Here is a 26,833-nt window from a genome sequence, read left to right on the forward strand (position 1 = left end):
CCGGGACTCCTCCCCGACCCCGCGGGGCTCCTCCGCACCCCCTCCTCCCGCCCGGGACTCCTCTCCGACCCCGCGGGGCTCCTCCGCACCCCCTCCTCCCGCCCGGGACTCCTCCCCGACCCCGCGGGGCTCCTCTGCACCCCTTTCCCCAGCCCGGGGCTCCTCCCAGACCCCGCGGGGCTCCTCCGCACCCCCTCCTCCCGCCCGGGACTCCTCCCAGACTCCGGGGGCCTCCTCCGCACCCCCTCCTCCCGCCCGGGACTCCTCCCGGACCCCGCGGGGCTCCTCTGCACCCCCTCCCCCAGCCCGGGACTCCTCCCAGACTCCGGGGGCCTCCTCCGCACCCCCTCCTCCCGCCCGGGACTCCTCCCCGACCCCGCGGGGCTCCTCCGCACCCCCTCCCCCAGCCCGGGACTCCTCCCCGACCCCGCGGGGCTCCTCTGCACCCCTTTCCCCAGCCCGGGGCTCCTCCCAGACCCCGCGGGGCTCCTCCGCACCCCCTCCTCCCGCCCGGGACTCCTCCCAGACTCCGGGGGCCTCCTCCGCACCCCCTCCTCCCGCCCGGGACTCCTCCCGGACCCCGCGGGGCTCCTCTGCACCCCCTCCCCCAGCCCGGGACTCCTCCCAGACTCCGGGGGCCTCCTCCGCACCCCCTCCTCCCGCCCGGGACTCCTCCCGGACCCCGCGGGGCTCCTCCGCACCCCCTCCCCCAGCCCGGGACTCCTCCCCGACCCCGCGGGGCTCCTCCGCACCCCCTCCTCCCGCCCGAGGCTCCTCCCGGACTCCGGGGGCCTCCTCAGCACACCCTCCCCCAGCCCGGGGCTCCTCCCCGACCCCGCGGGGCTCCTCCCACTCCCCCTGGCTCCTCCCGCTCTTCCCTCCCCCACCCCTTCCTTTCCTCCAGCACCGGCTCCTCCACACTCCTCCCCGCCGGCCCGGGGCTCCTCCTCCACCGGGCCGCTCCCACTCCTCCCACTCCCCCTGCTCCTCCCGCTCTCCCCCTCGTCCCCCTCCTTTCCTCCCCCGCCCCCGCTGCCCCCACCCGGGGCTCCTCCCACTCCCGCCGCCCCGGGGTCCCCTCCCCGTCCCCCTCCCCCTCCCCGTCCGAGGCTCGGGTCACGCGGGCGGGCGCGCACTGCGCATGCGGCTCCGGGGACGCGGGCGCTTGGACCGGGTGCTCGCCCTCCCCGCCCCCCCGCCGGGCACCCACCTGGGGCCGCAGCCTCCTCCCACACCGTCAGGTGCGCGGGCCGCGGCGTCTCCCTCCCGAGCAGCGCAGCGCACACGCCTCCCGTCAGCCCCGCGCCCACCACCAGCGCCCGCGCCATGGCCTCGGCTCCAGGGCCCCCCGCGGTCCCGGCGGCCGGCCTGCAGGGGGGAGGGGGGAGGGAGGACGGGAGGGGAGGGGCCCGGGAGGGGAGGGGCGGGGCGGGGCCTGGAAAGGGGGCCGGAGCGGCGGGAGGATGGGGGAGCGGAGGGGGAGGAGGGGCGCGGGAGGGAGAGGGGAGGGGCGGGGGCGGGGAGGCGGGCCCTGGAGGGGAGGGGCGGGGCGGGACCTGGTAAGGGGGCGGGAGGGGCCGGAGGTGCCCGGGAGAGACTGGGACGGGGAGAGGGGGGGAGGGGGAAGGGAAGGGGAGGGCCCAGGAGGGGGAGAGGCGGGGCCCGGGAGGGTGGCCGGGCCGGGAGGGGAGGGGCGGGGAGGGGACCTTCAAAAGGGGCGGGAGGGAGGGAAGGAGGGAGGGAGGGGCGGGGGCGGTGCCCGGGTGGGGGAGGGGCGGGGACCTTCAAAAGGGGCGGGAGGGGCGGGGGCGGGGACCCGGGAGGGGGCGGGGACCCGGGAGGCGGGGCCAGCCCCGGGTGCGCAGGGGCAGGCGGGGGTGCAGGTCCCCCCTCCGGGAGCGCAGCGGCTCACCTGCCACCTGCCACCTGCCGGGCCCTGTGCGACCCCCCTGCGCAGTGGGTGCAGTGATGTCTGCGTGTCACAGCCGCGGCGATATTTGTTTGACATTTTACTTATTTCTTCATGAGAGAGGCAGAGGGAGCGCCGGCTCCTGGGGACCCCGCTGCGGGCCTCGTCGGGGACCCGGTCACGCCGCCCCATCCCGGCGCTGTGGGGCCCAGGTGGTGCGGCCCCCCCGGGTCAGAGCACCGCGCTGGGGGCAGGCCTTGCTCACGGCTTGTGTAGTACGAAGTGCACAGGACAGAAGGCAAATAGTGAGCAAACTGGGGCACCGTCTGATAATACTCCGAGAATCCTAAAACTGGGTCTTTTCAATGAGACGTACCAGGCCTACACTCTGATCTTGAGAAAATAATAGATAGACATTTCTGTAAAAATGCGGCCACCTCGATGGTACTGGGGACACTGGAGTGTGCAGGGACTCCAGCGACCGGATTATGGGTGTGCGAGCATCTCCCTGAAGCTGCTGGGGAAATAGGCCTTCGGATATTTACGGATGTATAGAAAATGACTCCTTCTGTGGTGCTCAAACACTTGCTACGAAACCAGAGTTTAAATCCCAGAGTTTAAATCCCAGAGTTTTGTAGATACACGTGGAGACGAGTGCCCGTGCCGTGTTAGGTAATCATGAGAGGAAGCAGATGCACTTGCGTTTTTCTATTAGTTTCAGATATTTGGTAAAGGCCGTCTGTATTGATTTATTTGTCATGAAAGAAAGTAAAGCTGAAAAAAAAAAAAGAAAGAAAGTAAAGCTGATCTGGTAGCTGGAAGCGTCTCAGTCCCTGCCTGAAAGCCGTGGACCATCTAAGAGGTGTCCCAGCCACGTTCTAGGATCTTGGAATTGTCCAGAAAGGGTACCTGAGGGGCTCCTTCGGCTGCCCTGTGCCACCAGCACTGCAGCCCCGTAAACCCGGCATCAGGGTTTCGGCCCACGCAGGTTCCCCCTGGGTTTTGAGTCTGTTCTGCTCCCGTCCACCATCGCCTCTTGCTTCCTCATCTCCGAATCCCGAAACCTCATGGTCCTCCTCAATTCCTTCCCTTTTCCCACTCTTGCCAGACTGTCAGTCCTCTGGGTTTGGCCTCTTGCCCTTTGTCTCCTAAGCCCAAGGCCGTGCAGTTGCACACCAGAACCTCCGGCTTCCACTCCCGCCAGAAACCATCCACGGGGCCTGCGTTAGGGCACGCTCGTGGGCACGTAGCATTTTGACCAGAATCACCACCGGATGGATGTGTTCTTAAATTCGAGCAATTGTTACAGTTTGTTTTTTAGAGACAGAGAGCTGGAAGGAGCACGCATTTAGGATTATTGTGTCATCTTGGAGAATTGACTCCGTATCATTATGTAAACATTCTTTTTATCTATAATAGCATTTTTCTTTTTTTCTTTCTTTTTTTTTAGCATTCCTTTTTCTGATTCAACTTTGTTTGAAATTAACATAATTGGTCCAGCCTTCTTTTGGTATATTTCGCTCTACCCTTTTAACTTAAGTATCTGCGTTTAACATGAATTTCTTGTAGAGAGCACACAGTTCAGTCCTGCTTTTTAAAAATTTAATCTGATAAAAAATTAAATAATCTGACAGTCTCTGTCTTTACCCATTGTACTGAGACCATTTGCCTATAAGGTGATTATTGATTAAGATCTACCAAGTTGTAAAAAAAAAAAAAAAAAGATCTACCAAGTTGTTCTATATGTTGGCAAATTAAACACCAATAAAAAGTAAGTTTATATATATATAAAGATCTACCAAGTTACTCCTGCGCTTATGTTCTTTATTTCTTTTTTACTTCTCTGGGTTTAACTGAGCATTTATTTTATTCCATTTAATCTCATTTATCGGCTTATTATTTATACTTCTTAAGACATTTTTGGTGGTCTCCTTAGGGTTTACAATATACATTTTAAGATGATCTTAGCCCATCTTCAAATAATGTCATACTTTCCACCATATGGCTTGAGTAAAAAACTAAGACCTCGCTCATGTTGTCCATAGGGATAAATCTTCAAAACCTAACAATACTTTCAAGACTCTTGCTTCTCTATTTGTTTTTGGGTTTTTTTTTTTTTTGGTAAGATTTTATTTATTAATTAATGAGAAACACAGAGATGTGTGAGAGAGAGGCAGAGACACAGGCAGAGGGAGAAGCAGGCTCCACGCAGGGAGCCCGACGCGGGACTCCAGGACCACGCCCCGGGCCCAAGGCAGGCGCTAAACCGCTGAGCCACCAGGGATCCCCCCAACCTACGTTTCTGACTTCTCTTGGCCGTCGTCACGTGTCCTGTGCTGACTGAATTATTTGATGCTCCTGCATGAGCAAAGGTGCTAAACCTTTACTCCCGCAGTTCTGGAGTGTTCAGCAAATGCTTTTTTTAATTTTAACTTGTATTTCCAGGAGCTGTTCATTGGCGTTAGTTCTTCACCCTTTTCCTTTAATGGTGTGATCAACAATATGTTCTTGGAACATTGTAGAGAGGGGCCCCCCCGGGTGGCTCGGGGGTTGAGCATCTGCCCTCGGTTCAGGGCGTGACCCCAGGGTCCCGGGATCGAGTCCCGCTTCGGGCTCCCTGTGGGATCTCCCTCTGCCTGTGTCTCTGCCCCTCTCTCTCTGTGTCTCTCATGAATAAATAAAATCTTTTTTAAAAAAAGTAAATAAAAATTAAAAAATAGAACGTTATATAGAATTTGGGGTTGTTACGACCATTGAATAGAGGTAGCCATGCTGGCTTGGCATGCTTCTCATTACCGTAGTCTGTAGGGACCGTATAGCCCCCACCTTCACGTGCACCCCCAACCTCCAGAATGGGTTAGCAGAGCTCTAACTGCAGGGTTGGGGTCCATGGTTGGTTACTGTGATACTGTATCTTTCTGGGAAATTTGGAAATGACAACTAAAGAACGTAGGTTTGCAAAATAGCCAGGACGGGTGTGTTTATATTTACTCTTCCTAGCCACCTTGGTCTTTTCTCCTCTTTTCTATTCCTGATCCTTGCGAGGCAGGCTCCTTCTCATTTTTTTTTTTTTTGTTGTTGTTGTTGTTGTTCCTTCTCATTTAAGACCCACTTAAAAGTCACCTAAAAGGCGCCTTCTCTAAGCTACTTGACTTAAAACAACCACCCCATGACTCTCTAGTGCACTGACCTGCTCTGTTTTCTGCATGTCAGTTGATCACATTTACAAGTTCTCTTGCTTTCTTACCTGCTTACTTATGTATTGTTACGAGAATCTCCACACCAAGGGGCAGCATCATTGTCAGAGTCAACAGAGTAACCCTGACAACTAGAATCAGAGTTAGAATTCCCAGAAACAGAGCTCCCGGGCTGTCTGCCTAGAAGGTATACAGGCCTTTCAAGGGTCAGGCTTATGCCAGGGTAGGCGGGATGGTAATTCCGAGGGGGCAGTTTCAGTGTTGAAAATACTTTCTCAGAGAGTGCTTTTTTAATATTATGATATGACTGTAATAGTATGAAAATATCATGCCAGTCCGCAAAGGATGTCTACTCTATGAGGCGCAGCTCCGTCTGCCCTCGCTGTGTTACTGATAACTTCGATAATCATTGATGGCAAACGTAGCAGTTTTTAGATGGCATCAAATCAAGATGAATAGCCTCACAGGGTTGGTGTAAGGTGAGGAGTTTCAGAGATTTCAATAGACGTCACTATTTATTTAGTTTTGTTAAATCATGCAACAAAAACGGACAAGGTTATTAGAACACTTACCTTTGTATCTAGAAAATAATTCTACAGAATCAGGGAAAGAGGGCTTGGAATTTTACTCGGCCTCGGGCATCGGGATGGCTCAGTCACTTAAACATCTGATTCTTAGAAAAAAAAAATCTGATTCTTGATCTCAGCTCAGGTCTTGAACTCTGGGTGGTGAGTTCAAGCCCTGTGTTGAGATTACTTAAGAAAAAAAAAAAAAAGAATTTTACTTGGCCTTAAGTTCATGATGAGTTAACAGCAGAAGAGAGCTGTCGAGACAAAAAGTAGATCTAAACCTAAGCCATGAAGAGTGAATTAGCGTGTGCAGATCGAGAGAGGGGATGGTCTCACACCACGTACACTGGCCAGATCATTTAGAAAACTGCGTTCAGTGGTTTTAAGAGAACCATTCAGAAACTGATGCCATTCCGAAGAAAAGTGTCCAAGATGGTAAGCAGGCTTGAGATGACCTTATTTGAATAGGTAAGAGGGTTAGAGATTTCTAGCCTGGAGAAAACTTTAGGAAAACATGAAGACTATCTTCAAATAGGTTAAAGACCGTAAGAGACAAAAATAATTGGACGTATCAGCGTACTGAAGTCCATGGAAAAAAACTATAAGAAAGTAGATTCTGATTTAACTCAAAGAAGATGTTTAAGGAATGTTTTTAAGTAGATGCATTTAAAATGGAATGCGTTTCCGCATGAGGTAGCTCTCCACCTGGGACGCCTTCAGGCAAAACCTGGGTGAGCACGAGGGGGAGGCTATTGCAGAAGGAAATGAAGAATTGCATGGGACTGGAGTCCTCCAACTGGGTGCACAGGAGTCCTCCAACTGCATATGATGAGTAAATGAAGATTTTCTAAGTGGTAACTCAGTTGTAATTTTAAGGAAGCCAATTTCCACATTCTCGGCCGCTGAAAGGAATTTTTACTGATAGGTCTGTAAAAAGCTTTGTGTCCAGCAGACTCTCCTTTCCTAACCGTATCTCTCACAATTGCTCCTTACTAACTTTACAGAAGGAATCTCAAGATTTACCCACCACCATGAAACATTAGCGTATTCTGGATTTAACTATATATTTACCTTATCAGTTTTATAGTTTCATGCGATTTCCTGTCACTTAGTAACCTCCTTTCATTTCAGCTTGAAAAAGTCCCTTTAATGTTTATCATGAGGCCCATCTAGTGATGAACTCCTTCCGCTTTTACTTTCTGGAAAACTATCTTCCCTTCAATTTTGAAGGGCAACTTTGCTGGGTTGAATGTTCTTGATTGGCAGGATTTGGTTTTCTTATTTTCCTTCCTTCCTCCCTCCCTTCCTTCCTTCCTTCCTTCCTTCCTTCCTTCCTTCCTTCCTTCTTTCCCTCCTCCCTTCCTTCTTTCCTTCAGTACTTTGAATATATATTTCTTGCCACTCTCCTGACCTGCTGAAAAATTTCCTGATAGTCTTATGGACATTCCATCATTGATAACAAGTTTTTTCTTACTGTTTTAAGATTCTCTCCTTGTCTTCAACTTATCACAATTCGATTATAATGTGCCTTGGTGTGGGTCTTTTGGGATTCATCTCTTTGGGGACTTTATTGGCTGCCTGGATCTGAATGCCTGTTTCTCTAGATTATGTAAATTTATAGCTGTTATTATTATTATTATTATTATTATTATTATTATTATTTTAATGAGCTTTCTGCCCATTTCTCTCTTTCTTCTTCAGGGGCCTGTATAATGTGTATATTGGTCCACCTGCTGGTGTCCCATAAACTCTTAAACTATCCTAAATCTTTCTCATTCTTTTTTCTTTTTGCTCCTCTGATTGGATGAATTCCACCGCCCTGTCTTTACTAATCTTTCCTTCCACTTGATCTAGCCTGCTGTTGAAACTCTCTATTGAATATTTCAGTTCAATGATTATATTCTTCCTTTATGTGATTTATGTTTGGTACATTTTAACGTTTCCTGTCTGTTGAAATTCTCACTTTGTTCATGCATTGTCCTCTTGATCTTGGGGAGCATCTTTATGACTTAATTTGAAATCTCTTTATCATTATCACTGTTTTTTTTTTTTTAATGACTGTTACTTACTTATCCCCATTTCATTAAGATCTGTTTCTAGAGTTTTATCTCATTCTTTGGTTTGGAATATTTTCCTGTGTTTCTTCATTTTCCTTGACTCTCTCTATTGGTTTCTGTGCATTAGATGAAATAGCTGCCTCTCCTAGTCTTGGCACAGTGCTCTCATTATAGGAGATGAACCTCATCGATAATCCCAGCATATACTTCTGAATATCCTTTGTGATTACCCAAGCCACTTTATTTGTTCGTGGTGTCTCCCAGTAGTTGAGACCATCCCAAAACCATTACTATCCTAAAGAGAAGGATCATAGTCTGTGCCCAGATACAAGCCAGACCATTAGGCAACAACTAAGAAAGTGTGTATTTAGGCCTTTTCCAGGGAGAAACTGGTGGATGGGCATTTTTGCTTGTTTCCTCCACACTGGGCCTGGGTATATAAGAAAGGAGAGGGTTGTTTGTGAGCCCATCAAGAATTTCTTCTTTGTTTGCTACTGTCCTGTGGGGTTTTTAAAAGTAAATCCCATTTGTTATCAGAGCCAAACAATCCAGAGGCCTGTCCCTCAAGAGGCAACCACAGAGCTGGGGTGCTAGATATGTGTCCCAGCCTCCTCTGGGGAGATACTGGCTACTTGCAGCGGGCTAGAGAGAAAGCAGGGGAGGTGCCCAGACACTTCCATGATCTCTGGGGAGGATACAGTCAGCCCCTACACGTCTGCTAAATTAGAAACCTGACCCTCAGGCTGAAGCTTTTGAAGTATGCAAATAGACCTCATTTAGGGGAAGACTGAGAGTTGGGCATTTTTTCCTACTCCTTCTGTAGAACTTCAGCTACTGATTTTTTCTTATCTTTGTTATTTTCTCACATAAGCAGTCACTGCTATAGATTGTCTTCTAAGTACAGCTTAGCTGCATCTCACAAATTTTGATGTGCTGTATTTTCATTGTCAGTTAATACAAAATATTTTCAAATTTTGCTCTTCTTTGAACTACAGGTTATTTAGATAGAAATGTGTTACTTAATTTCCAAGTATTTGTGTACTTTCTAGGATTCGTTCTTATTATTGACTGTTAGCTCAGTTTTGTTACGGCTCACGAACTTTGTATGGATTCTATGGGTCTTTTCTATGGGGCAGACTGTTGGTGAATGTTTCTTGTATAGTGATGATGGATATGTATTCTGCTCTTGTATAGAATGTTTTATACATGTCAATTAACTCAAGTTGGTTGATAGTATTTTTCAGGTTATCTATATCCTTGCTAATTTATTGTCTACTCATTCTACCAATTACCAAAAAAGGAGAGTTGAAGTTACCAAAAATAGTTGCAGACTTATCTCTTTCTCTTCCCAGATCTATCAGTTTTTACCTTATATATTTAAGTCTTTGTTGTTAGAGATATAGACATTTAGGATTATTGTGTCATCTTGGAGAATTGACTCCATATCATTAGGAAACTTCCTCTTTATAATAGCATTTTTCTTTTTTTCTTTCTTTTTTTTTTAGCATTCCTTTTTCTGATTCAACTTTGTTTGAAATTAACATAATTAGTCCAGCCTTCTTTTGGTATATTTTGATCTACCCTTTAACTTAAGTATCTGTGTTTAACATGAATTTCTGGTACAGAGCACACAGTTCAGTCCTGCTTTTTAAAAATTTAATCTGACAGTCTCTGTCTTTACCTAGTGTACTGAGACCATTTGCATATAAGGTGATTATTGATTAAGATCTACCAAGTTGCTGCTGCGCTTAGATGTTCTTTATCTCCTTTTTACTTCTCTGGGTTTAACTGAGCATTTATTATTATTCCATTTAATTTCCTTTATTGGCTTATTATTTATACTTCTTAAGACATTTTTGGTGATCTCCTTAGGGTTTACAATATACATTTTAAGATGATCTTAGCCCATCTTCAAATAATGTCATTCTTCCTATCATATGGCTTGAGTAAAAAATTAAAAACTTGCTCATGTTGTCCATAGGGATAAATCTTCAAAACTTAGCAATACTTTTAAGACTATTGCTTCTATATTTGATGTGCTTTACACCAACCATACATATATACTTAAAACTCATTGCTGTTGCTGCAGTAACTGCCAGGAGGAAGAACAGAAACCTATTTCAGGTTTTTCAGAGCATTGGAATCATGTCTTAGTAATTTTATTTTTTTCAAACTGAAGGCAGTGAGAAACTACCCTAATAACCATTGTAAATATGCTCTCATTTTGCATATGGGAAAGTAGCTTAAAAAATGATAGAAGGTTGGTTTTGATATTGCACTGAAGTTAAAGTTTCGTTTTATTTTTTTCTTCTAGAATAATATTTTTTTGGCTTCCTTATGACTCTGTTTAGCAACTTTTGCTAAAATTTTGCTATGATTGACTACTTTGAAGATACATATGTTAAGCACCTAAAATCAACAAGAACAGAGAGGTATGGCTGTAATGTTTTTCATTGTTGTGGGGTAGATCTAGAGTCAAATTAATCAGTTTAATGCCAGAGGCTGAAGAAAAATAACCCTCAAACCAGCTTTTAGGGAATTATATTTAGAATAGCTGGGTGTTATTAATAATACAGATTTTGGTACCTTCATATTTTAAGTACTTTTGCTAACTGGGTGATAATCTTTAAAAATGATTATTTAAAGTCTTAGTTGCTTTGAATTTTAATGTTCTTGTACAAAACTCAATTTTTCCATTCTACTTTCATCTTTAATATCTTATAAAAGTTTGCCCTAAACAGAGCAAAGCACCAGTGATTGGTCCACGGAATAGTATTTCACCAGACAGCCAGCATAAATGGAAAATTATGGTGATCGACTTAAAATGACATAATAATGATAATCCGCTGTATTAGGTACAAAATTGCAGGTAACAGTAACACTTTATTGGGGTAGGAATTACTAATTCTACAACATCTGTGTGACTTTAATAGTGACCTGTTATATTCAGAGTATCATTTCAACATGGAAGTATTACAAAATTATTGAGATATTTTACATTTTTTGTTTTAAGCCTTTAAAATCCAGTGTGTAATTTACTCCTATAAAAATGTCAATTTGGGAGCTAAATTTTTTATCAGACATACTTGGTCTGTGTTCAGATTTCATAAAATTCATGCTTAAAAGAGTAATGTCACATATCCAAGGTGTTCAATCATATTTCAAAGTTGTTCAGCAACCGAATTCACTACCAATAAATTATTTTTCTTACAAATTTGCATCTACTTTGACAATTACAAAAATTTTAGGAGAATTAATTTGACTTTGAAGTAGTATATCAATTTAAAAATTCACCTGTCCAAAGTTAAGTTAATTTGAAAGCTTACATTAATTAGTCTTATTAATATCATATTCATCTTAGAGTTTAAAAGAAACTCTAAATTTATCAGTATCACACAAAGGGTTCTTTCAATTTTTTTTGTAGCTACTTTATATAATGCTATTAGTTAGAAATAAATCCACATATTGATTCCTGTTAGGAAAATGAGGTTGTTATTATTGATAAGCATTACGGAAAGCTTCCACTTAAACATAATTTGTAGTACATTAATAAGGTAATAAATGAGCATTTTTCCTCCATCATATTGATGAGAAAAGATTGAGGCACACTGCCATCATTTTTTTTTTTTTTGACTACTGGATAGTTGATAAGTTTTAATTTTATTTCGGGGCAGTCTTGAATTAGAGTTGACAATACACTCAATCTTTTAAAAATCATCCATGACTCAATGAATGAGCTTGGATAAAAATCACAAGACTCATTGTTTTCTATTTCTTTCAAGAGTTATGGAAGCTGACCATCATTCTTAGCATTTGCATATGCATATGAGTGATTTTTGACAACTGTATCCATGACACTTTTTATAAAGTCTGCTTCAGAAAACCGAGCACATGCATTTTTCAATATGTATCAGTGGGATGGAACAATAAAAAAAAAAGTACTAATCTCTTGGGTTAAGAATTCCAATGAAAAGAACCAACTTGAAGGTTTCACACTTACTGATTTCAAAACTTGCCACACAGCTTCAATCATCTAAACAGTGTTTTACTGGCATAAATACTGACACATACCAAGGGAACAGAAAAGAGAGCCAGAAATAAGCCCCGCATATTCTGACAGTTCAGTTTACGCCTGTTTTCCAAGTTAATTATTTTTTTTCAAGTTAGTTATTAATGTCAATTCGTTTTCAAAAGTTTCTCATTCTGGATGATAAATGCTGCACTTGTTCCAGCCACACTGCGAAGAACTTTAAATTCTCTGCTAGGAAACAAGGCCTGTATACACAGTGAGCTTCAGTATCGGTTTACTATGGACAGTTTCCAAGAAACTAGAGAGATTGGAGAACCAAGTAGCCTTGCCACCCACCCGACGAGCACTTTTCCAAGAACATCTCCAAAGAAGAGTATCTAGATTGTGGCTGCAGATGTTATAAATGCTTTTCTTATGCACTTACATTAGCAAATTTCTCTCTCTTCTCTGGTAGAAAAACTTGGTGATAATGTTTTAAAATTTGCTTTTCTCCTTCCCTAAAGAGCGCACACATTATACCAAATGCAATACAAACCTAGACCAAAAGGGGGAAAGCCCAGTTTCCATAAATGAAAGCTTTCAATTAGCAAATACATGGAGTTTAGAACTTTCAAGTCTAGCTACTTTACAGCAAATTGTTAAATTATCGCACTGGAGACTAAACCTAACAAAATGTATAGGAAAGACACACACAATTATTTGTATGTAAATTATTTCTCTAAGTTGCTGGTGTTCGTTTGTTCTCTTAAGTGAAGAAATCTAATATGTATTAAATGTCAGCTATGTGACTAGCATCCTACTAACGAAGCATCATCTCACATTTACCAAATTTAAGTTTTATCACAGCCCAGAGGAGTAGCTGTTTTTCACATACTATCGGTGGAGAAACTGATGCTCAGAGAGGTTAAGCAACTTCCTTTAAGTCGCAAAGCTTGTGAGTGGCAGAGCCAGACGTTTTATAAACTCTGCATAATGCCCTTCCAGGTATAGTGCCTGGTTTATTGTACAAGGTCATGAGATCCATGTTTTTGGAGAGAGAATGTGGGTAGTGACCTTGGTGGTTCCCTGGTTTCTTACTTTTTTAGAAAGAACTTACCAGCTTCCCAGAATTTAGGATTTTGTCAAAATTCCCATTTCTGTAGGCAATAAAATCTAGATGCTGAGAGGCTAGATAAAAGTTAAGTCATCCAAGCTTCCTAATCTCTTCACCCATCCCACCCCACCCCCCCAAAAAAAACCAACAACCTTTAAATATATTTTAAATAAATATTAGTCTGGTAAGTATTATTACATCATTAATTCAGGTATCAACTTACAATGTAGGATAAGGCTTTTGGAACTAGGCTAAACAGGTCTACAATGGAAACCCCACAGAGGGGTTTGTGCTACAAAAGAGGGTAGTGGGAAGAGCATGGATCTGGGCCTGAAGCAGGAATGAATTGGAATCTTGCTGCCAATTACACATTGTACGTCCTTGGACAAGTTAATTTTTCAGAGCTTTGGCTTTCTGACCTGAAAATGGAGATATTCCCTAACTCAGAGATTTAGTTCAACAGTCGAATGGTATCACTTGCTGCCATTTTAATAGTATTAGCATCTCCTTCTCTCTGTAGGTCCCACGTGTCCTTCCTTTTCAGAGTGATGTCTTTGGTTTTCCTTCTGGGAACTACCCAAGCTGTCTTTCGATCTGGGAACCCCGAAGTGAACATGAACATTGTAAGTTGCTAGGAAATAAATGCTAAGCTGCTGGGAAACGCTACTCCTTAATTGGGGGGAGGGGGCTTTTATTTTAATATATTCCTGCATTTAAATCTTTCCATACGGGTCAACTAATAGTCCCCATTACTCTTCTGTAGCTGCCAGGTTCCCCTTCAGCCTTATATCATCCCCGGATGAAAATATATGGAAATATATTCAAACACCTTTATAGAGGACTTAGAAATTCCCTTTTGCGTGCATGCACGTACACACAGATTTCAGATCTAAGCTCAGCTATGAGCATAGACATGCAAACATTCGTGGGTCAACGTATATTTTAAAATTGCATATGGCTGAGTGGGTCAAAGTCTGAGTGATCAGTAGTTAGAAAACTAGTAATGTGTAGGACTGATGTTTGGCAGGTGTTCTAAAATAGCTGCTACTGAACGGATCAGCGAACTAGCAGGAAAAAAAATTATCCCGAGCTTGAGAGACAATACAAAGGTCCATTATTACATTAATAGGTCAGATTGGCATCAGGTTACATTACGGACCAGCTATCTTATCCTAAACAGCTTCTTTTTTTCTCTTTATCAAGAGCCAAATCATTTCCTATTGGGGCTACCCGGATGAAGTGTATGATATTGTAACTGAAGACGGTTACGTCCTCGGCCTTTATAGAATTCCTTATGGGAAGACAAACAATGACAACTCAAGTAAGATTCAATTCTGACAAACTGGCGACTCCCTGGGCCTGGGGTTCTTAACTTTTCCATTTCCTCTCAGTGAGTTTTGGAGAAGAAAAGGATGTAAAGATTACGTGCACAGACATGTCTCTACAGGCCTCTCTCTCTCTTTTTCTTTTTTTTTTTAGATTTTTAAAAATTTTTTTATGATAGACAGAGAGAGAGAGAGAGAGGCAGAGACACAGGCAGAGGGAGAAGCAGGCTCCACGCAGGGAGCCCGACATGGGACTCGATCCCGGGACCCCAGGATCACACCCTGGGCCAAAGGCAGGCGCCAAACCGCTGAGCCACCCAGGGATCCCCCTCTTTTTTTAATATTTTATTTATTTATTAATGAGAAACCCAGGCAGACACAGGCAGAGGGAGAAGCAGGCTCCCTGCGGGGAGCCCGATGCGGGTCACGCCCCGGGCCCAAGGCAGATGCCCGAAGCCGAGCCCACCGGGGGCCCTATGTGCCTCCCTTCTGGAGGGACCATTCTCGTGGCCTCCTGTTGACAGGCTGGCTTTAGCGTCGTGGAACACAAGCTGTTCTAAGCGTCCTCTGGCCACTTTACTCACACGTAGGGATCCTCTCCATCTCTTTGTTTTGCGAAGGGTTACACGTGGTGCCCGGCCCCAGTCTCCATAGGTCTGATAAATGGCTGGCTAGAGTGTCCTTCCCGGCCTGGCCTTGCCCGGCTCCTCCAGTAATGGCAGAGGGGCCCGGGTGGTGCAGCTGCGCTCCCCTGGCCCATCCGCAGGTGCACTCACAAGCATCAGGCCCTCCTTTCGTCACTAGGGCTGTGATCCAGTATTGGCCGCTTCCCAGCACAGAGCGTCCTGATCCCTTTTGCCTCTTCATCTAATTGCTCAAATAAAAGCCAGCCTTTTCTTTTCTTATTTTATTTTATTTTATTTATTTATTTTATTTTATTTATTTATTTATTTATTTTATTTTAGGCTTTCTCTTTAGATTGTCTCCCTGAAAAGAATGTTTCTCGTAGCATAAAATACCCTTTTAAGTTCTCGTTTTAAACATTAAAGTGCATTTCAGGGAAGATGCTAACTTGAAGCAACTTCGATCAAGGTCATTCTGTGTCCGTATAAAGGTCACGGCGGCTGGACGTAAAACGTTCGCCTAGGTCTGACATAATCATAGTCATCATTTTTCAGCGTCTGACCTGATTTCACGAATACTATAATAACATGTGGAAAGGTAGTTTTAAAGATACAGCGGGGTGCTTCGGAGCCGTCGGGAAGCCAGGCCGGAGACAGGATCCCGGCGCCTGCGGTCGCTCGGCTGTGCCGTCGGAGAAAGCCCGCGGGTGCAGGGCAGGGCAGGAGGCACGGGCCCAGGGCCCCACCTTGCAGCCGGGGCGCTCGGGTGGCATCGCTGCACGGGTTAGTCATTGCCCAAGGCCACTGGTGGGCAGATGCTCTGGTGGGTTCAGGGGCTGCCCCTTGGCTGGGGGGCACAGGGAGGGGCAGCTCCGAGGAGCACCTGGAAGGGGTGCCCAGGGCAGCCAGCCCAGCCCCGCTGCCCGGGAGGAGGCAGGTGCGGCCCCAGGACAGCAGGGCGCACCTGCTGCCTCCCCCGGACCCTGGGTCTGTCACATCCCGCTCGCTTCACCCAGCACAGGGCTACCGGGGGTGGCAGGCCCCGTTCCTGGGAAGCCTACAAGAGGGAGGCCAAGGGAACAGAGAACGACATGAGCCGCTGCAGCTGATGCCAGCGCTGCGGTGGCACCACCCGTGGCCGCCCGCCCAGCTGCGCCCCTGATGGGGCAAGTCCGGCCTTCCCTGGAAGGGTACTGCGCCCCTGACCGGTCACGCCCTGGTCCTTGCACAGCTGCCAGGGCACAGGCCTGCGACCGACAAAAGGCGTCCCGTGATCACGGGAATCCCAAATATATCGTCCCCTCCTCATTCTCTTTCAGAAGCCCGCGAAGAGACGTGAACTTTTAAGGATTAGAATAATCACATATCTGACAGCAATGTGGGCGCTCATATACATCTGAGTGTTTTTATTGTTTCATTTTATTTTACTTTGTTGAGAGAGAGAGGGAGCGAGCAGAGGGAGGGGGAGAGAGAAATGAAACGTGACCGCATCGTGCACCTGGTCGCTTGAAAAAATTCTTCATTGATCCGTGCTAACCGACTCTGACGTACGATGGGATTAAACGTGGGTGATTCACCCTATTTATACAGTAGAAAATTTTAAAATTTTTCTTTAAAGCTTCCAACGTCGTGTATTAGAAGCTTGAATTTCAGAGGAGATGCTTGTGCAGATACCACAAAATTTAAAAAGAAATTTTCTGCATTTTTTTCCCCCTAGCTCAGAGGCTGGTCGTATACTTGCAGCATGGCCTGTTCACATCTGCCAGCAGCTGGATTTCAAATCTCCCTAACAACAGCCTGGGCTTCATTCTGGCAGATGCCGGTTATGACGTGTGGATGGGGAACAGCAGAGGGACGACCTGGTCCCGGAAACACACGTACCTAAACACCAATTCCAAAGAATTCTGGGCCTTCAGGTACAAATGATATCAGTAATGCTTTTCACCTTGTAAGTGTGTGAAATATTGCATTTTGCTTTCAAATGAAATAAAGTAGAATAGAAGTGTCTTCTCTCCATCAGGTCTTTTCACGGACCATCACAGACTTATGCAAGTGTTGGCTTGAAAATTAGAGTACTTGTGTGATTTTAGGGCGTTTCTCATTTTTCAGCAGTAACTTTTATTGGCATTAATCATTTTGTTGGCCCCCCCCAACTGTTTTCTTTCACCCCATAACCTATAAATATATGTTTATCTCCCTGCACGTAGAATAAACAGCCTCTTTATAAGACTACCTTGGAGGCATTTTCTTTCCTTGACTCTGTTCTCCCAGAGGTCTTTATTCAGTAGGTACATTAATGCACAAGAGGGGTGGAGGGAAGGGCCGAGGGAGAGGACGGATCTCAGCGGACCCCACGGCCAGTGCAGACCTGACGGGGGCTCGATCCCAGGACCCTGAGCTGCCGGCCTGAGTGGCTATCAGGAGTTCAAGCCCAGCTGGCTGAGCCCCAGCGCCACCTATTCTCCTTCCCTCCCCGGGTCATGACCCTCAGGTGTTAGCATCGCATCAGTGGCAAGGGGATTCCAATTTCCCTTTTTCTGTTGTAGTTTTGACGAGATGGCAAAATACGACCTGCCGGCCTCGATCAACTTCATCGTGCGGCACACGGGACAGGAGGGAATCTTTTATGTAGGCCACTCCCAGGGCACCAGCATCGGTAGGCCCCGGGGGACTGTCGTCGCGCTGCGTGGGGAGCTCCAGAGAGTTCCCTTTCTGATATTTCCCACTCATTTTTTCTCCTTTCCCCTTTATTCCCTTTCAGTATTTTTTATACAATGGAATATTCCTCAGCCATTACAAACGACAAATACCCACCATTTGCCTTGACGTGGATGGTACTAGAGGGTATGATGCTGAGTGAAATAAGTCAATCGGAGAAGGACAAACATTATATGGTCTCATTCATTTGGGGAATATAAAAAATAGGCATTGTTTTTAATACTAATCATCAGCATCATGTTGTGATCAATGTGCATGTCTCAGGCTGGGCGATCGGCACTTGTTTGATAAGGGAATTAAGAAATGAATGAGTCAATGAATTGGTCGGAGCATACCGAATGCGCTCTTAATTGCCATGATGTCGTGTCTTACATGCCAGTGATTGCGTAAGAATCGTTCATTTCTGTCTTATTTTCTTTCAGCTTTCATAACATTTTCTACAATTCCAAAGATCGCTGGAAGAATCAAAGTCTTTTTTGCCTTAGCTCCAGTTTTTTCTATTAAAAACTCAAACAGCCCTTTAATTAAAATGGCATACAGGTGGAGGTCATTGATAAAGGTATGTTACTCCTTTCCTTCTCATAGTTGATAATCCAGAGTGACAATAATTTTGTCCTTTCAAAATAAAAGGTCTTGACTATATTCACATGAATTTAATTTTTTGGTTTCATTGACACTGGATTCTTTGTTTTTACAAAGGAATAGTAGGATAGTACTCATAATACCTTTGGACATCTCATTGTGAAGGAAAATCCAATAGTCAACTTATCTCTATCTCCTGCTTTCAAGTTTTGTCCTTAATTTAAATGGTTTTTAAAAGATTTTATGGAATTATTTATTCGAGAGAGAGAGAGAGAGCATACGACTGAACAGGAAGGTGGGGACAGGGAGAGGGACAAGCAGACTGCACTGAGCCCAGGGCCCGGCCTGGGTCTCGATCTCCCAACCCTGAGATCATGACCTGAGCCAGAATCAAGAGTCAACCACCTAAATGACTGAGCCACACCCAGGAACCTCCCTAATTTAAATGTTTTAAACTAATGGGAGACAGTGCATTTGATTATAAATATAATGACTTCATCACGCCATTTCTTGATTAATTATTTCTTAATTAATTATTCCAAATATGAATAGAGTGAATCTGTTTTGCAGACTTTTTTTGGCAGCAAAGACTTCCTCCCTAATACCTCATTTAAAAGATTTGTTGGTTCAAAGCTGTGTCCGCTGAAGATTATTGGTAAGATTTGCCGTGATATCTTGTTTATGATGTATGGATGTGACCTGGAGAACTTAAATATGGTGAGAACAAGTTGAATTTGAAATGTATTTCGTCAAAAAAAAATGAAATGTATTTTGTCAATTATTAGAAAGCAACTCTTAATAGTACTTACTTCATGCCCGGTGTGTCATTTTTATGATTTATCCACATACACTAATAGATTCTTAGCCTTTCTGCTTTTGTGACTAGACCAACACCCTGAACCTAATCAGAATTAGCATTCTGGGATTATTTTGTGTTCACACCTGTCTTTTCTCTGTAGAGGACAGAGAGAGGTGCTATGATGGGTATCTTTATTGGCCGTTCCTATTGGGTGTTAGTTTCCCAAAGTTTCTTATATGTAAGTTGTCCTGCCCTTATATGCTGCTTCCTAATACTCGTACCTTTTCTTGTTGACCCTTTTGTAATCAACATTAGTGCCTGCTGGTTCTCTTACACGCTTCCAGCGTTCATCAAGATTCCTGGAGTGGGAGACTGTTTAGGTACTCAGGCTACTATTCCCAAGGCCATACGGGCTGCCTGTGCTTAGATGCCGTTACAGGTGCAGGCATTCATTCTAAGACTTGTTCAGCACATTAAATTAAAAACCCAGATTTAGCAGAAGCAGCTGTGGCGTTTAGACTCCAGGTTGGCTCCTGCACCTGTACCATTTAATGATTTCTCAGCGAGAACCAATTTATTCATTCAAAGAAAGAGAAGTTGTCAAGATGTCCGTTCTTACCAACTTAGTCCACAGGTTCAGTGCAATCCCAATCAAAATCCCAGCAAGCTAGTTTAAGGATATTGACAGATGACTTCTAAAGTTTATAGAGAGAAGCAAAACCCAGAGTAACCGACACAGTATTGAAGGGAAAGAGCAAAGTTGGAGGACTGATACTATTGACCTCAAGACTTATTACTAAACCTCACAGTGTGGGGTTCGTGAAAGAAGAAACAAGGAGATCAATGGAACAGAACAGAGAGCCCAGATCTAGGGCCCCATAAATATCATCAACAGATCCTCAACACAGGACAAAAGGCAGTGCAGTAGAAAAACCATAGCGTCTACAACAAACAGTATCAGGACAACTGGACATCCACATGCAAAAAAATGAACCCAGACACAAACCTTATTCCTATACTTCACAAAATTAACTCAAATTTGGATCATAGACCTAAAGATGAAATGTGAGACTAGAAAGCTCCAAGAAGATGACATAGGACAAAATCTAGATGAGCTTGGGCTGGGCAGTTACCACCAGGGCGGTACATTTGTTACAACTGATGAACCTACATCGACACATCATGAGTACCCCAAATCCGTTGTTTACAGTATGGTTGCTCTGGGTTTCCACATTCTATGGGTTTTATTTTTTTATTTTTTTTCATTCTATGGGTTTTAGCAAATGTATAATGACATGTATCTACTATTACAGTGTCACATAGGAAGTTTCACTGCCCTAAAAATCCTTTGTGCTTCACCTATTCATCCCTCTCCCACTCAACTCCTGGCAACACCACTGTCTCCCCATTTTTGCCTTTTCCAGAATGTCATATAGTTGGAATTATACAGTGTGTAGCCCTTTCGGATGGCCTTCTTCCACTTAGTAGCAAAGATTTAAGGTTCCTCTGTGTCTTTCCATGGCTGGGTGGCTCATTTACTTCCAGTGCTGAAAAATATTCAATTGTCTGGATGTACCTCTGTTTACCTATCCACTCACTAAAAGGACATTTGGGTTCAAGTTTTGACAATTAGGAATAAAGCGCTATAAACCTCCACGTGCAGATTTTGTGTGAACATAAGTTTTTGACTTGTTTGGCTAAATACTAAGGCGCGTGATTGCTGGATTGTATGCTATGGATACACTTTATTTTATGAGACCACCCCACCGTCTTCCAAAGTGGTTGCTCTATTTTGCATCACCAGCGGCGGTGAATGATGTCTCTACCTCCTCACCAGCATGTGGTGCCGTCAGTGTTTTGGATTTTTGTCATTTTCATACGAACGTAGCAGTGTCTCATTGTTCTTTTAAGTTGCATTTCCTTGATGACATATAACGCGGAGCATCTTCCCGTGGTCATCTGCTACCTAAATATCCACTCAGTGAAGCATCTAAGTCTTAAGCCCATTTTAAAATCAGGTCGTTTGTGTTCTCATTGTTGAGTTTGAAGAGTTCTTTGTATGTTTTGGGTAACAGTCCTTCCTAGGTATGTCTTTGGCAAATATTTTCTTCCAGTCTGTGGCCTATCTTCTAATTCTCTTGATATTGTGTTTTGTAAAGTGGACGATGTTAACTTTAATCAAGTCCAGCTTGTCAGTTACTTCTTTCTTTAAACTATTTTATTTAAATTCAATTTGCCAACAAAATACAACACCCAGTGCTCATCATGTGCCCTCCTTATTGCCTGTCACCCAGTTACCCCATCCCCTTACCCCTCTCCCCTTCTGAAACCCTTTGTCAGTTACTTCTTTCTTAGATTGTCCCTTTGATGTTTTATTGAAAAAGTCATCACAAGACCCAAAGCCAACTAGATTGTCTTCTAGGAGTTTCATAGTTTTGAGATTGACATTTAGGTCTGTGTTCCATTTTGACTTAAGTCTTGTGAAGGGTGTGAGGTATGTATCTCGATTCTTTTTGTTTGTTTGTTTTTTATTTTCCCTATTGCATATGGTCAGCTAGTTGTTCCGACACCGTTTATTGAAGAGACTATTGTTTCTCTGTTGTATTGCCCTTTCTCTGTTGTCAGAGATCTGTTGACTATATTTGGGGGGGGTCTATTTTGGGGCACTCTGTTCCATTCTGTGGATCTATTTGTCTCTTCTTTCACCAATACCACAGTCCTGATCACTGTAGGTTCATAGCACATCTTCAAGTTGTGTCAGGCCCCAACGTTGTCCTTCCCTTCCCATATTGTGTTGGCTGCTCTGGGTCTTCTGCCTCTCTGTCCTAGAAGCAGTTTGTTGATATCCTTAAGATAACTTGCTGAGATTTTGATAGGATAACATTGACATTGTATGTCTTGTTCACTGAGGGAGGCTCCCAGGGACCTTGTAGGCAATAGGAACCTAGATGACGGATGGAAGTGAAGGCTGTTGTGTTGCTGATGGCTTCTCTGAGAGTGTGTAGAACTTCGGACCCCAGTTAATCATGGAGAGGGTTTCTTTTTAAATCTCCTAACTGCCCTTGGGAGGCCCTGGGCTGATTTTGAGCTAATCTCAAAATGAAACTTCAGATCTTCAGCAATTGACAAATAACTTGAAGGAAAAACTGGATTCAGTCCTTTGCTTTTTTGAGTGGTTCTTTTTTTCCCCCATTTTTCCTAGTATTTTCTTTCTATCTTTTCAGTTCTTCAGTGCCTTCAAAAGGAGTGCGTGTGTGTGTGTGTGTCTGTGTGTCCTAAGAGTCTTGATTGATTTCTGTATGGAATGACAATTACATAACCTAGAAATCCAAAAATAGCTTCTACATTAATACAAAAATTACACATTCAATGAGTGTATTTATTTGTATATACAAATAAATGTATTTGATTAAAATAAAATTTTATCTCTTTTTATTGATACTATTTATTTAAAAAAGAATTTTACATTTTATTGAAATTATTTAGTATAGTAAATGTTGAACATCATGCTTTCTCTGGTTGGGCTAAGTATAAAAATAATTTTTTCACCCCTCAGAGTCGTATGGATGTGTATATGTCACAAAACCCAGCAGGGACATCTATTCAAAATATGGTACACTGGAGTCAGGTAAAACTTTTCAAGTACATTTTAGTATGATTTTATTTATACTACTCATGGTTTATGCCATCATTCTAGGAGTTATGCCATTGCCATAGGATGATAAATTTAGGATAAAATGAAATGATTGTGGGTATCCCTGGGTAGCTCAGTGGTTTAGCACCTACCTTTGGCCCAGGGCGTGGTCCTGGGGTCATGGGATCGGGTCCTGTGTTGGGCTCCCTGCATGGAGCCTGCTTCTCCCTCTGCCTGTGTCTCTGACTCTCTCTCTCTCTCTCTCTCTGTCTATCATGAATACATAAATTTTAAAAAATCTTTAAAAAAATGAAATGATTGCATAATTGTATAATTATGTTAATATCATAATCTATTAGGTCCTCTAACCCTAAGCAATGATCAGAGCAATATAGTTATTTTCTGTTTTACAAATGAGAAAATGTTAATTCAGAATAGTAGACTAGGAATCATCAAGGCCATGTTCATCGTTTGACTTGGCCGAAGACTCAGAGCTATTTCTTTTAAAAAAACATCTAAGACTAGAACACAGGTGTCCCAGTGCCTCGCCTCTCATTAGACTACACTTTCTCCTCTGTTAAGTTATGAGCTCCATGAGGACCATGAGCAAGTTTTATTCACTTTTGTACTTGGCCAAGAGTTCTGCGCAAAGAACGTTTGTTGAATGATATTGATGATGAAAAAAATCCAATGTGAATATCATCTTAATGTTGTGAGCCAGGATAATACCCTAGAAAGAACAGTATACTTCAGATCAAAATATCAGACACTGAATCCTTTCTCTGAACCTCATTGGCAAGCTCATTTAATCTTTACGAAGTCAATTTCCTTAATTTTAAAAATGGAGTTAACAATAATGCTCTAACAAAAATATTATGAGAGTTCAATAGGGTGATGATTTTGAGTATTATTTAAACTTAATAAATACTTAGAAATTTAAAGTACCACTGAGATATGCTTTAAGGGCTTTCTCATTTAAAAATGTTTAAATCTCCTAGGTGATTGTTTGAGATAAATAATTAAAAATCTTTAACTTATCTTTAGATTTAGGTCATTCCTGACAATATCTAGGCCAGGAAAATCTAAGTAATGTTTGCATTTATTCATCCACTTAAACAATATTTATTGAGCACCTACTAGGTGCCCTGTACTATTCTATGCTCAGGATATATATATGTGTACTAAATAAATATTCCTATCCTCCTTAAGCTTACATTCTAGTAGCAGATACACAGATAGTAAACAATAAACATAGCAAATAAATAAATCATTAAAACTTTAGAAGAGGATAGAAGCTATGGAAAAGCAAGATACAGAGATTTGGGATATTGGGTAGTGGGTTGTGTTTTTGGATTTCATTTTTATTTATTCATGAGAGATACACAGAGAGAGGCAGAGACACAGGCAGAGGGAGAAGCAGGCTCCACGTAGGGAGCCCGATCTGATGTGGGACTCAATCCCAGGACCCCGGGGTCATGATCTGAGCTGAAGCAGACACTCAACCACTGAGCCACCCAGGAGCCCCATAGGCAGGCTCTAAGATACAGGCCAACGATGGAATTCCAGATGGTCGAGAGAGTTTTAGGAGTTGGGAGGACTTGAGAGGAGGTAAAATGCGGGGTGTATTAGAATCCCGGAGAAGATGGGTAACCTGAGACTCTGAATCTTCCTGCAATGAAAACATTATTAGGGGGGAAAATGGACACAATCAGATTAGACCTAGTAGGCTCAAAGCAGGTAGTGGTGGTGAGGCTATAAGTATGGGGGGTGAAACAAGAGGTAGCTTCTGGCACATGCTCTGGAGCACTGTTGTTTGAAGCAAGGGTGTTTAGGGAAGTGTCATTGTAGTCTGGGGCACTGAGTCCTCAACACTCACTTTTTTTTTTTTTTGGAAAGATTTCTTTATTATTTTAGAGAGAGAGAAAGAGCAGGGGGAGGGGCAAAGGGAGTTGAAGAGAGAGACTCTCAAGCAGACTCTGATCTGAGAACCAAGCTCATCGCGGGGCTCAATTTCACAACCCTGAGATCAGGACCTGAGCGGAAACCAAGAGTTGGACGCTCAACCGACTGAGCCGCCCAGACATCAGTAGACACTCACTTTTGACCTCTCTGCGTGGGGCTGAGGATTTCTGGGGAAGGTTGATGAGGCCCTAAGCACACAGGCCCCCTTTAACAGGGTAAAAGGCCTTGGGGATTTGTGCATTTATATAAAGATGATAGAGTCATAGTCTGTAGATTCCCCTCCTCCTACCTCCCACCCCTCCCAGTTCTTGCCCTGTACAGAGGAAGGGAGGAGCAAGGAGGTCCCCCTGCACCTAGACCAACAGGCCGGGGACAGAGGGGCGCACGTCCAATGAGCACCTCACTTTACCAGCTGCACTGTAACAAACAAAGGAGTGTCATCTTGCTTTTAAATTTTTTTCTTTCAGCTTTTTAATTCCAGTCACTTGAGAGCTTTTGATTGGGGCAGCCCTGCTCTGAACTTGGTTCATTTTAATCAGGTACATAATTATGTATAGGCTAAAAATGATCCCTTTGATCAGTTCAGAGGATGTTGCTACAGAAAAAGGCTCATGTAAAGTCCGAGAGGACAACAGAGTGAGAAGGACCAACAGATGAGGATCGCCATGGTTTGGATCCATATTGTCACATCTAACCCAATGAGCTTTTCCAGGTTTTCTGTATGTTTCAACAACAAATATCTTGGATGAGCCTGGGGAAGTTTACAGGCTGTAGAGCAGTTCATCCTCCCCCAAGAAGAAACTCTGTGTGCATAACATGCATAGCTCTGTGGTTGGCTAAAGAAGAAAGAAAAGGCATAATATGGTTCTTGACCCTAAAACTATTAACTGTATTTGGGAAGATAAGACAAACCCATAATAATGAGGGAAAAGATAAAAGTCAATGAGAAGGTGGTAAAAATTGTATGAGGAGGATGACCGAAATCTTGAAGAATTAGAACCCGTCTGTCATCTTCAAAGTTACCCTGTTCACCATACTTTTCTGCCTTCGCTAAACTCCATGCCTGATCTGGTCTGCTTGTGTAAAACTCCAGAGTTTTGATCGTAGAAAGATCAAAATCAATACGATCAGATTTAACTTCGACTGCCAATATTTGCCATTTATTAATAAGCATATTGCCAGTTACACAGCCACAGAAACTTTTGATTAAAATACCTTCATGCTTTATAAATAAAAGTGAAATTATCTCTGTGGAATGTCTGCACACCCTGAATTAGAGCAAACTGTCTCGTTTTGATTTGTATCTGATCTATTTCTAAGTAGAAAATCGTAATAACGATTCTTTCAAATGCATTGCTTCCATAGTGGTAATTATTTTAGACTGAGTTGATTTAATAATTGCATTAATTCATCACTTAAAAATTAGTAAAGAACACCTTCCATGTGTCATTTTCTGTCTTATTTTTACTCGTTTGCACTTAGGCCACTCCTCCATTTTATAATGTGACAGACATGAATGTGTCAACAGCAACCTGGAATGGAGGCAATGACTTGGTGGCCGATCCTGAAGACGTGGAGAATTTGCTTTCTGAAATTACACACCATATTTACCATAAAACTATTTCTTACTACAATCATATTGACTTTTTGTTCGGATTAGATGTATATCAGCAAGTTTACCATGAAATCATTGACATTATCCGAGGCAGTCTATAAAGAACTACGGTACTTGGTGCTGAAGGAGCTATAAAATTTCTCTTAAAATCCAATCATTTTTTTCTTACTCTGTATGTTTTCCCAGTTATTTAAATAAAGTCTGGATTTTTTCCCTATTCGTTTTGCTGCCCTGGGCCTTCTATTTGTTAAATCAGTGGCATTTATTCCATAAGGGGGAAGTGACAGATTGTAACTCAGCCCAAAGCAGGCTGTTCAATGTCTACACGCAATATAAGCGACTAAAAGCATAGTCTGAAACATTTTCAATTGCAAGGGATGACTTTTTTTGAGAAAGCTGCTTTCTTTTCTTCAAAGAAATATGAGCATGTAAGATATAAAAAGAGTTTGGGAGAAAGCTTGCTGATACAAAAGCTAATTTTTCTCTATGCTGAATGAAGAGTAGAAACACTTTTGAGCTGTGCAAAGGAGTCTGAGGAAGGAAAAGGAGAAGAAGGAGGGCCTGGATGCCAGTGTAATGTTGCTGCTTCCGCCCACTTCTGGCCAAGCTTCAGAAGTAGAGCGTAAAAGCCACCGAAGGGTAGTATCTCACTTCCTTTCCAGCAGGTATGTGTAGAGGGGAGCAATGGTTGTAGGGGCACCTGGTGGCTCAGTCAGTTAA

General features: G+C 43.6%; 2 protein-coding genes across 20 annotated transcripts in view; one reads left to right on the forward strand and one right to left on the reverse strand.

Moving 5' to 3' along the window:
- RNLS (renalase, FAD dependent amine oxidase) overlaps nt 1-1,396 on the reverse strand; it is a 273,338-nt gene extending 271,942 nt beyond the window's left edge. For 6 of the 9 annotated variants that reach the window (XR_007406285.1, XR_007406284.1, XM_049102111.1 and 3 more), the window contains exon 1: nt 1,211-1,389. Coding sequence is in view for 7 of the 9 variants with exons in the window: in XM_049102111.1 (XP_048958068.1) it covers nt 1,211-1,328 (118 nt within the window). In the remaining 2 variants the exon portion in view is untranslated. Of the gene's footprint in view, nt 1-1,210 lie in introns of all 9 variants that reach the window. The other 3 variants (XM_025441411.3, XM_049102115.1, XM_049102116.1) reach the window with 3 other exon arrangements.
- Nucleotides 1,109-26,330, forward strand: LIPJ (lipase family member J). Of its 11 annotated transcripts, none has more exons than XM_049102102.1 (11): nt 1,109-1,241; nt 10,047-10,164; nt 13,376-13,478; nt 14,059-14,176; nt 16,521-16,719; nt 17,350-17,459; nt 17,944-18,080; nt 18,656-18,820; nt 22,459-22,530; nt 24,966-25,037; nt 25,981-26,330. In XM_049102102.1, the coding sequence occupies exons 2-11, from the start codon at nt 10,106-10,108 to the stop codon at nt 26,212-26,214; spliced, it is 1,269 nt and encodes a 422-aa protein (XP_048958059.1). In that variant the 5' UTR covers nt 1,109-1,241; nt 10,047-10,105; the 3' UTR covers nt 26,215-26,330. The 11 variants fall into 11 exon arrangements, 10 of the variants coding, with proteins under 10 accessions (XP_048958059.1, XP_048958061.1, XP_048958060.1 ...); XM_049102104.1 differs by lacking the exon at nt 1,109-1,241 and adding an exon at nt 5,200-5,293; XR_007406282.1 differs by lacking the exon at nt 1,109-1,241 and adding an exon at nt 5,300-5,585 and having other exon boundaries at nt 18,656-18,758; nt 25,981-26,058.
- Nucleotides 26,331-26,833: the final 503 nt, after the last annotated feature.

This window comes from Canis lupus, chromosome 26 (genome assembly GCF_003254725.2).
Source record: "Canis lupus dingo isolate Sandy chromosome 26, ASM325472v2, whole genome shotgun sequence".
In the NCBI taxonomy this organism is placed as follows: domain Eukaryota; kingdom Metazoa; phylum Chordata; class Mammalia; order Carnivora; family Canidae; genus Canis; species Canis lupus.

Excerpts from the sequence above, each read along its gene's own strand:
- LIPJ (XM_049102102.1), top strand. The coding sequence starts at position 10,106 with ATGATTGACTACTTTGAAGATACATATGTTAAGCACCTAAAATCAACA. Across the intron at positions 10,165-13,375 it reads AAATCAACAAGAACAGAGAG|GTCCCACGTGTCCTTCCTTT; the intron begins GTATGGCTGTAA and ends TTCTCTCTGTAG. Across the intron at positions 18,081-18,655 it reads GGTGGAGGTCATTGATAAAG|AGTGAATCTGTTTTGCAGAC; the intron begins GTATGTTACTCC and ends AAATATGAATAG.